The sequence below is a fragment of the Crocuta crocuta genome, unplaced genomic scaffold (genome assembly GCF_008692635.1).
Source record: "Crocuta crocuta isolate KB4526 unplaced genomic scaffold, BGI_CrCroc_1.0 scaffold73, whole genome shotgun sequence".
Taxonomy (NCBI): Eukaryota; Metazoa; Chordata; class Mammalia; order Carnivora; family Hyaenidae; genus Crocuta; species Crocuta crocuta.
Window position 1 is genome coordinate 267,237 of NW_027529443.1, and position 11,072 is coordinate 278,308.

At 49.4% G+C, this 11,072-nt stretch overlaps 1 protein-coding gene across 1 annotated transcript in view; it reads right to left on the reverse strand.

Moving 5' to 3' along the window:
* The window catches only part of KAT8 (lysine acetyltransferase 8), a 12,728-nt gene extending 4,000 nt beyond the window's left edge, over window positions 1–8,728 (reverse strand). The window contains exons 1-5 of the mRNA XM_077760310.1: window positions 8,516–8,728; window positions 7,112–7,186; window positions 6,858–7,033; window positions 641–694; window positions 376–540 (exon numbers count right to left, since the gene is read on the reverse strand). Of these exons, the coding sequence (XP_077616436.1) occupies window positions 376–540; window positions 641–694; window positions 6,858–7,033; window positions 7,112–7,186; window positions 8,516–8,726 (681 nt within the window). The 5' untranslated portion in view covers window positions 8,727–8,728. The remainder of the gene's footprint in view (window positions 1–375; window positions 541–640; window positions 695–6,857; window positions 7,034–7,111; window positions 7,187–8,515) is intronic.
* Window positions 8,729–11,072: the final 2,344 nt, after the last annotated feature.

Consider the following 11,072-nt stretch of genomic DNA (forward strand, 5'->3'; position numbering starts at 1 on the left):
CTTCCCATCTGTCCACACCTTACAGTCCCATTGCTCAGGGGCTATGCTTGCTTCCTCTTTTGCACTGAGGAACCTGGCACTGCGCTGGCCTTGATAAACATATGGTGTTTGGTTTGACCTGAGGAAATGGTAAGGGCAGGGATTACTGTCCCCATTTCACAGAAGAGGAAACTGAGGTCTGGGAAAAGGCAGCAAGTTGGCCAAGGTCACTCAAGCAAAGGTAACGCCAGGCCTAAAACCCAGGTCTCTTGACCCACGGGCAGCTCTTCCTTATACTCGACTCCTCTGGACCTGTCTCTCTTCCCTATCGCTGCAGCTTTGGCAGCCCTTGCCTCCACGCCTGCCTCTCTCCAGGCCCGGCTGGCCCAGTCTCACCAAGTGGAAGCGGTAGCTCTTCTCGAATTTCATGTACTTAAGGCAGTACTCGCAGAGCCACAGCTTGGGCTGTTTCCCATAGTCCTCGGGGAACGGTGAGAAGTACCAGGCATCGATTTCGTAGTTCCCGATGTGGATCTTGTCCACATACTTCACCTTGGTGATCTGTGGGGATCGTGGGGGCCGAGGGCAGTGGATGGCTCAGTCAGAGCAAGCAAAGCCGGGAGAGGGGGTACCCGCAGGCAGGAGCCCTGCCCCTGCTTACCGCCTCATGTTCCTTTTCCAAGGCTGCTGTTGTGGGGTCCATCTCTGCATAGGTCTGGGCAAGGACAGAGCAGTGGATAGAGGTGAACAGAAGTAGATGGCAAGCTGTCCCTCCCCTGAACCAGAACCCAGTGCTTCCCTCCCATCTTCCAGACCTCAACCTCTGAATGACAATAACCACATGAACAGCTAGCTTGTTTTATCTGGTTTTAAAGCCAGCTGGGCCAAGCTTCTCTCTGACTTTCCCGCCCACCCACACATCCCTGATGCCCGAGTTTGGACCTTTTGCCAGGTGACCTGGGCTTGGATCAGGCCTGGTTCCGGTCTCCTTGGACTAGGAGCTCCAGCTATGCAACGGGAGCTCTGCCAAAATTGTCCTGAGGCAGGGGCGCCTGGGTGGCTTAGTCGGCTGAGCGTCCGACTTTCGCTTGGGTCATGATCTCGCGGTTGTGGGTTCAAGCCCCGCGTCGGACTCTGTGCTGACTGCCAGCTCAGAGCCTGGAGCTTGTTTCAGTCTGTGACTCCCTCTCTCTCTGACCCTCCCCTGCTCACACTGTCTCTCTCTCTCTCTAGAAATAAATAAAACATTAAAAAAAAAATTGTCCTGAGGCATATAAATAACGGATCTTCTCTTCTGTGCAAACAGGAGGGACTGGCGCTGGCCTCCCTGACGTGACTGGACCTCTTTCCTGAGCACCAGGTCCAGGGAGCTGCCTGCCCCACGGGTCGCTCCCACAGGTACATCGGACTTTAGATGTCTAGAAAGGGACTCAACCTGTGCTCCCTGCAAACCTATTCATCCTCCTGGACATCACCCTCAGTCCAACTGCCCAAGACCAGTAGCAGGTCTGCTCTTTTTTTTTTTTTAAGTGATTTATTTACTTGAGAGAGAGACCATCGGGGAAGGAGCAGAGAGAGAGAGAAAATCCTAAGCAGGTTCCACACTGCCAGCTCAGAGTCCAATGCGGGGCTCGAACTCACAAACCGTGAGATCATGACCTGAGCTGAAACCAAGAGTCGGATGTGTAACCAACTGAGCCACCCAGGTGCCCTGGTCTACTCATAAGACTCCTTCTCTCAGGGGGCTGGTGTCCAATATAGGGCCAAGTCCTGTGAATTCTACCTCCTTGACATCTGTGGAATTGATCCCTCTCTGGACTTCTCCTCTGTCCAACTCCAAATAGCCATTGCCACCATCCCAAGTCTGGACAATTACCTAAGCCTCTGAAGATTCTCAGCCTCCAGTCTCAGCCCCTTCAAATTTACACTATCAATACTTCTCTTCTTGAGGCCTCCGAGCCTTTGCACATGCAGTTCCCTTGCCTCGTGCCACCAAAAAATGCTTACTCAACCTCAAACAGAGTGTAAGCCAGGTGAGTGTGAGATGAGGCAGTTTTATGAGCCATCATGTGTAATTGTTTTTGCTGTACTCTTTCCTGTCCTTCAAGGCCTCGCACCCTTCCTGCTCCCTCCAGGAGACCTGACTGGATTCTTCTGACAGAATACGCCCTCTCCTTCTCAATTTGGGAATGCAGTGGTTAACAACAATCCCCTCTACCTGCCCCCAATTGGTGTCCCCGATTTTCCAAGTCCTTAGAAAGCAGGGACTAAAAGTCATGCCATACTCATGACACATCCTACTCTTAAGCCAGACTCTGTAGAAGTAAAGCAAGTACAGCCTAACGATGAAGGGGGGGAGGGGGTCCAAGAAGGCCCATGACCTACACTAGAGACAGGAACCTTGCCGTATAGTTGAGAAGGCAGAAAGGAGCCAGCATTTTACTCAGACCCCCTTCCACAAAGCACTTTGCCTGTATGGCCTCATTTTACCTTTTCAGCCACCCTGAGACAGAGCATTCTTATTTGTATTTTACAGAGAAGTAAACAGGCAGGGAGAGGTGAGGTCATTTGCCCTCGGGGACTAGCNGAGCTCTGCCAAAATTGTCCTGAGGCAGGGGCGCCTGGGTGGCTTAGTCGGCTGAGCGTCCGACTTTCGCTTGGGTCATGATCTCGCGGTTGTGGGTTCAAGCCCCGCGTCGGACTCTGTGCTGACTGCCAGCTCAGAGCCTGGAGCTTGTTTCAGTCTGTGACTCCCTCTCTCTCTGACCCTCCCCTGCTCACACTGTCTCTCTCTCTCTCTAGAAATAAATAAAACATTAAAAAAAAAATTGTCCTGAGGCATATAAATAACGGATCTTCTCTTCTGTGCAAACAGGAGGGACTGGCGCTGGCCTCCCTGACGTGACTGGACCTCTTTCCTGAGCACCAGGTCCAGGGAGCTGCCTGCCCCACGGGTCGCTCCCACAGGTACATCGGACTTTAGATGTCTAGAAAGGGACTCAACCTGTGCTCCCTGCAAACCTATTCATCCTCCTGGACATCACCCTCAGTCCAACTGCCCAAGACCAGTAGCAGGTCTGCTCTTTTTTTTTTTTTAAGTGATTTATTTACTTGAGAGAGAGACCATCGGGGAAGGAGCAGAGAGAGAGAGAAAATCCTAAGCAGGTTCCACACTGCCAGCTCAGAGTCCAATGCGGGGCTCGAACTCACAAACCGTGAGATCATGACCTGAGCTGAAACCAAGAGTCGGATGTGTAACCAACTGAGCCACCCAGGTGCCCTGGTCTACTCATAAGACTCCTTCTCTCAGGGGGCTGGTGTCCAATATAGGGCCAAGTCCTGTGAATTCTACCTCCTTGACATCTGTGGAATTGATCCCTCTCTGGACTTCTCCTCTGTCCAACTCCAAATAGCCATTGCCACCATCCCAAGTCTGGACAATTACCTAAGCCTCTGAAGATTCTCAGCCTCCAGTCTCAGCCCCTTCAAATTTACACTATCAATACTTCTCTTCTTGAGGCCTCCGAGCCTTTGCACATGCAGTTCCCTTGCCTCGTGCCACCAAAAAATGCTTACTCAACCTCAAACAGAGTGTAAGCCAGGTGAGTGTGAGATGAGGCAGTTTTATGAGCCATCATGTGTAATTGTTTTTGCTGTACTCTTTCCTGTCCTTCAAGGCCTCGCACCCTTCCTGCTCCCTCCAGGAGACCTGACTGGATTCTTCTGACAGAATACGCCCTCTCCTTCTCAATTTGGGAATGCAGTGGTTAACAACAATCCCCTCTACCTGCCCCCAATTGGTGTCCCCGATTTTCCAAGTCCTTAGAAAGCAGGGACTAAAAGTCATGCCATACTCATGACACATCCTACTCTTAAGCCAGACTCTGTAGAAGTAAAGCAAGTACAGCCTAACGATGAAGGGGGGGAGGGGGTCCAAGAAGGCCCATGACCTACACTAGAGACAGGAACCTTGCCGTATAGTTGAGAAGGCAGAAAGGAGCCAGCATTTTACTCAGACCCCCTTCCACAAAGCACTTTGCCTGTATGGCCTCATTTTACCTTTTCAGCCACCCTGAGACAGAGCATTCTTATTTGTATTTTACAGAGAAGTAAACAGGCAGGGAGAGGTGAGGTCATTTGCCCTCGGGGACTAGCTAGCTGCCATTTATTACAAGTGCCAAGCACTCCACACGCATTATTTCATTTAGTCCTCACAAAGAACCAGGGACATGAGTGCTCATTATCCATACTGCACAAAAAGGAAACTGCGGCACAGAGAGGTGAGGTTACAGAACTGGTACTCAGCACTGTCAGGCGCAGGCCCCTGGTGTGTCCAACCCTCAGCCTAACCCCCGTAAAGATGAGGGAAGAGAGATTTTCCTCATAGGCCTCTTTAAAAAACCCACTTCCCAACTCTCACAAAATACAATCCTCTTCTGCAAATGCGTTAAAGAACTACAAAACACTACTTTTTTAAATGCTGCAATTTATTTAGAATTAAACATTAATTAGGCTGTGAAGAACCTGGCTGATTAACTCACCGATTATCCGTCCTTTGATTTTTATCACCACTGGCCCACTGTCATCCACCCTGCTGACTACCAGCTTTGAGGTACATCTTTGAGACTTAACTTGCTAGTGCAACCTGGCCGAGGAGCTAAGAGATACTCAGACCTATGCTGTTCAGCAGAGGAGCCACTGACCACAAGTGGCTATTTAAACTCACTGGTTCAATTTTATTTTTTAATGTTTATTTATTTTTGAGAGAGAGAGAGACAGAGCACGAGCAGGGGAGGGGCAGAGAGAGATGGAGACATAGAATCTGAAGCAGGCTCTAGGCTCTGAGCTGTCAGCACAGAGGCCAACGCAGGACTCGAACTCACAAACCGTGAGATTAGGAACTAAGCCAAAGTCAGATGCTTAACCGAGTGGGCTACCCAGGCACCCCAAAATTCATTAAATTTAAATAGAATTCTTAGCCACACTAAACACATTTGAAGTGCTCAATTGCCACATGTGGCCAGTGGCTACTCTATCAGACAGTATAGCTATTAAACACTTCCACATATCACAAGAAGGTCAATTGTGGTAAGTGCAGCCTTAGACCATTTCAATTTCAAAAACTGTTTTTCACAACCCCCAGTATGAAGTGCAGTTAGCACTGTAAACGAGCTGACCTGTTTGTGTATACATGTACGTGTACTTGTAAGTGAAATGAAAGCTGCTCAAAAATAATACTTACCTCTAATACAATGTACTCTGATATCTTCTATCTTACCCTATTTCTTCTTTTCATTTTTAAAAAATTTTTAAGCAATCTCTCTGCTCAACATGGGGCATGAACTCACGATCCCAAGATTAAGAGGTGCATGCTCTACTGAGACAGCCAAGTGCCCCTTTCTTTCATTTTTAAATGTAAATGCCAGTCATAGTCCACTGAACTAATCTGACAATCCACTGAAAGTTGCGCCCCACTGTTGGAAAAACACTGCCCCAAAGCACACAACAAACATGCAAAAAAGATGAAATCTCACAGGCTGAAGCTAATGAATGTCTAAGTGCCTTGAAACCTCAATAAGCCCTGGTCTCATCTGCACTCCCTGTTTTACAAATCAAGAAACTGAGGCTCGGGGGCGCCTGAGTGGCTCAGTCGGTTAAGCGGCTGACTTTGGCTCAGGTCATGATCTTGTGGTTCGTGGGTTGGAGCCCCATGTTGGGCTCTGAGAGCCTAGAGCCTGCTTCAGATTCTGTGTCTCCCTCTCTCTCTCTGTCCTTCCCCTGCTCAGGCTGTCTCTCTCTCTCAAAAATAAATAAACCTTCAAAAAAAAAAAAAAACTTTTAAAAAGAAACCGAGGCTCGAAGTGGAGGAAAGTATCCCCCAGGGGCAGGGATACTTTGGTGAAAAGAACCCAGATTTTGGAACGAGTGGCCCAAGTTTCTAGGTGTCAAAGTCACGATTAAGGGCTGGTACGCCAAAGTAGGACAATCTAGTTGGCAAATCTAATTCCTGACTGGGTTCTTAAGCCTATCTGTTCCTCCCCTGTAAACTGGAGATAATTACGATGCTTACCTCACAGGACTGCTGTGAAACTTCAGTGAGATCATGTATTAAAACACTCAGCCTGTAACTTTGGCTCACAAGCCAATAAATGTTTGCCATTATTGTTCTAATTCCAGTCCACTCTTTTACTAGCTGTGTAACCTTGGGCATGTTACCTAACCTCTCTGATCCTGCTTCCTCATCTACAAAAAGAAACCATTATTCCTGTGGCATTGAACTGTTAGGAAGGATGTGATAAGCTTATGTACACGCAGGACTCAGCACGGTGCTTGGCAACAGCAAGCGCCCAGTATCATTCATTCTCTTCCTTCCCTTTGGACTTCAATTGTTTGTCTGAAGTGGCACAGCAAATAGGAGACAAAGGAGGCTATTGGTGCAGGAGGCCTGAGTTCCAGTCCCAGCTGTGCCATTTACTTGCTGTGAGACTGGAGCAAAGTGCTTGCCCTCTCTGAGCCTCAGTTTTCTTATCTGTGAAGACTCTCTCACAAAACATAGGTAGAGCCCCTTACACGTGGAGCTTGAGAAAGGGGAGGTGCTGGAGCACCTGGTGGCTCGGTCGGTTAAGCAGCCGACTTCAGCTTAGGTCATGATCTAATAGCTTGTGGGTTCGAGCCCCACATCGGGCTCTTTGCTGTCAATACATAGCCTGCTTCGGAGCCTCTGTCTCCGTCTCTCTCTGCCCCTCCCCCCGCCCAAATATATAAACATTACAACTAAAAAGAAAGAAAGAAATGGGAACTGCTATGGTTTTGGCGCTGGGACCCAAGGACGTTGGCAGAGCCTCCTGGGGCCTTGGGGAAGGGGAGGGGGCCCGGACCTTCTGCACATGGTTGATCTCATCATGCTTGCGCTTTTGATTGCGAGTGATCTTGCGCTCAGGCTGTTCAGCCAGCTCGCTCAGGTACTTCTCTGAGTTCTTCTGCACGGCATCTTTTACTGTTTTGGTCAGCGCCAGCCGGTTCTTGTCTACCCATTCGTCCAGTCGCCGGTTAACTGTGAGGATAGGCCATGAGGGTGCTGTTCTTCCACCCCTCACCCCTACCCAAGCCCAGGGAGCCCCAAGTCACTCACAGCCCACGTAGTGTACATAGAATTCCTCTCGGCCCTCCTGATCGTTCACTCGAGATTGAATCACTTCAGCAGAATCTGTGAATGAAAAAGGATAGGATCATCAGGAAGGCAGGGATGGAACAAGAATCCTTCACCCCCAGGAGCAGTTTCCAGATTCGAGGGACACACACAAGCTAACATCACCTGTCTATATCTGCCATTCCATCAATCGCTGCCTGTGAAGTAGGCTTGGTTGGAGCTGTTACTCTTACTTTACAGATGAAAAACTGAAGCTTACCCAGGCTCACGTATTTGAAAAATGATAAGCTAACACTTAACTAAGTTAAAATCTGGCTCCAAATTCAATGCTTGTTTTACTATATTTAGTTGTTCATTTGTTTAGGAGTCACAAGGGCTGGCTCTGGGTTTATATACAACTCTAGCTCCTCACTTCCTCTATTTAAGTGCAAATTATTTTGGTTGAGCTTCAGTTTCTTCATCTACAAAACAGAGATAATAGTGTCCACCTCAGAGGGTGAGTTAATGCCTCTAAAAGCATGTAGCATAGTGCCTGACAACTAGTCAACCATTCAACAAATGAGTAAGGCAACCACTGCGTGTCTGTCTGGCCCTATGCTGTGTTATTGCTGGGTAGAGAGGACACAGAAGTGAATCACAAGTGTTCCTGCCCTCCAGAAGTCCCCACTTTGATAGTGGAAGACGTAGACAGTGACTAAGTAAAGTCACATATGCTACGGCTAGCTGAGGTATGAAGAAAATGTAGGCACATTCATAAAAGATGGACTCACTTTGCCTGAAGGGAGTCAGAAATGGCATCACAAGGGATATGGTGTGTTAAAAGGATGAGTAAGAGCCAGCCAGGTGAACAAGGAGAAAGGCAAGGGCAGTCAAGCAGCGGGCACAGGTGGTAAAAGGCATATGGTCTTCAGAGAGCACAGTGTGATCTAGTCTGGCAATGGCCTTTGCTAGGGGTGTCTAGAAACCACAGGTCACAAAGATGCACGTCCTTCTAAGGAATTTGAGGTTTATTCTGAAGATGAAGTACGGCAAGGGAAGGAAAAGGGAAGCTCAATTTTGTGTTTTGGTAGGTCCTCTCCGCTGGCGGTTGTAGAAGAGGGATGGAAAAGTAAGTCGCAGAGACCAGAGAGACCAGCAAGGAACCACGATTTTGTTTGAACAGAAAATGAAGCCTAAGATTGGATAAGCAAGTGGAATGGGAGCGCTACACAACGTAAACAAATGGGAGCTACTGTGGTCAGGTGTAGCCAGACTGCTGGAATTTGTAGGCGGCGCCCGGGAGGGCCGGAAACTCCGCGTTCTTCCCTCAAGCCCCGCCCCCATGACGCAGGCCCCTCAGATAACCCGCCCTCAGGCCCGCCCCCTGTCCCTGGGCCCCGCCCTCACGCCAGGTGCTATCCGGCCGTCGGCACAGGTACGTTTCTCCGATCTCCACGGTGACTTCCGGCTCGCCGCGCGCCGGGGTCGGAGGAGAGACGCGGCCCGGGGCCGGGGCGGCCCCCTCGACCGCCGCATTCTCCCCGGGCCCGGGATCGCTCTCCCCCGCGACCCCTGAAGTAGCCGCCGCAACCGCCGCAGCAGCTCCCTGTGCCGCCATCGTTGTAGTGGAAATGACGCCAGGATTCGGCGCCGCGCAGGGCTTTTAGTTCCGGGTCAGCGACGCGTGGCGGAGGTAGCTGCCGGTTTGAAGGTGGGGTCTGTGACGTAGCAAGAGCTCATTGGTTACTGCGGCCTTCTGGCGGTCCCCGGACAAGTTTGACCTTTCGGGTGCCAATCGCGCTGGACTTTTTTTTTTCTTCCGTATGGAAATATGGCTGAATCCTGAGTTGAAAGAGACCTTCGTGATGTGATGACTGAGTCAGATATTTTTAAAAGGCCTGGTGCCTGAGGAAGTTGAGGGGTGCCAATTACCAGAGGCACTGCCCCCACTTTACCCGGTACCGGGGCGGAGCCAAAGCTTGCCTCCCTGGCTGCCTGGCAGTAGGGCTTTAAGCTTGGAATTAATTTCCACCTCTGCGCCGCCCACTTCTGCCGTAAAGATTGTAAAGATTGAAGAAACTGCCATACTTGTTCACGGTGAGGGAAAACAGGACCACTGTGTCCGGGGATAGCTAGTAAATTGCTTTCATAGGATTAAGCTTTTCTAAAGAAAGTACCAGGCCACCCACAACAGATGTCCCCTAAACAAACTAGTCAAACACAACAGAAATCTTAGCGTCTTGGGCTTGGTGAGGAATCCCGGGTTCTGAGCCTGCTCTGGGTAAATTGTACAAAGGTGTCCATTCTCAGAGGGTCCATAAAGGTTAAAATACATGATTGTATAATCCATAGAACTATATAAAGGGTATGTCTTATGTATATAAGTGTGTTGCACAGTACTACGTAGGGTAGGTACTCAATAAACATTGTTTTTTTGCCATCCTCTGAATTTTCTTTGACTTGCAAATTGGTTATAGGGCTTAGAAGCTCATACTGGTTATTGGGGTGGAACCTGAGGCCTCCTCAAGTTGCAGATCAGTAGGAGTTCTTCGAGTGCCTGTGTGGCTCAATTGGTTAATCCTCGGACTTGGCTCAGGTCATGATCTCATGGCTGTTGAGTTCCAGCCCCAAGTCCGGTGCTTTGCTGTCCGTGTGGAGCCCGCTTCGGACCTCTGTCCCCCTCTCTTTACCCCTTTCCGGGGCGCGCGCGCTCTCAAAATAAACTAAAAAAATTAAAAATAGTTCCCTATGGGGTGGGGGTGATGGCAGTGGTAAGTGCTGGTAACTTGGCTTTGGGGAAACTAAAGAATTTGAGGGGGGGAGGGGCGCCTGGGTGGCTCAGTCGATTAAGCGTCCCGACTTCGGCTCAGGTCATGATCTCACGGTTCGGTTTGTGGGTTCGAGCCCCGCGTCGGGTTCGGTTCTATGCTGACAGCTAGTTCAGAGCCTGGAGCCTGCTTCAGATTCTGTCTCCCTCTCACTCTGCTACTTACACGCTCATACCCTGTCTCTCCCACTCTCAAAAATAAACTAACACTTAAAAAATCTTTTTTAAGGGACGCCTGGGTGGCTCAGTTGGTTAAGCTAGTCCGATTTCGGCCCAGGTCATGATGTCACGGTTCGTGGGTTCGAGCCCCGCGTCGGGCTATGTGCTGATCGCAAGCTCAGAGCCTGGAGCCTGCATGGGATTTTGTCTCCCTCTCTCTCTGACCCTCCTCTGCTCATGCTCTCTCTCTCTCTCTCAGCAATTTAAAAAAAAAAAAAAAAGAATATGGAGAAATAAGTCAGGCAAGACAAAATTAAAATTGTAATGCCTTCTCCCACTCCCCATCCCACCCCCCACCTTCAAGATTGTTATTCTATTCACCCAGGGTTCTGGTGCATCACTTTTGACTTCACTCAACATCTTGTTACAGGGATGCTGTCCTTTCTAGTTCAGGATTAACCCTAGCTTTATAAATCCCTCATCCAGGTTACTAAACCAACCTCCTCACTATTCTCCCTCCTCCTGTGCAAATCTGTTATTTCTAGAACTATGTAGATGCTTCACCCAGATCCTCTGGAATCTCTTTGTTACCTCTTCGGATCCATACCTACCCACCCTTACATCCCAACATAGACATTAACCAATGATTGTCAAGTAAAGGAGTCCATCAATGACTGTGGAAGTGAACTCTCTTGCCTCCAATTCTAAGGCAAAACTTAACGAGTTCTGGACTTTTGCCTGAGATGACATCCTTGTTTGGTTTCCTGCCCTTCCCTTTCCTGCTTCCCCTCCTCCCTAACCGGAGCACTTTCTCAACAAATCACATGGACACAAACCCTCCTTTCAGTGTCTGCTTTGAGGAAATCCAACTGGAACCATCCCTTCCTAGCTTAAAAGCTGTCCATGTATCGCTGCTGTCTGCAGAAGGCCCGTGGTTCTTGGCTGTACTCTGGCCTCACCCCCTGCACTGCAGCCAGC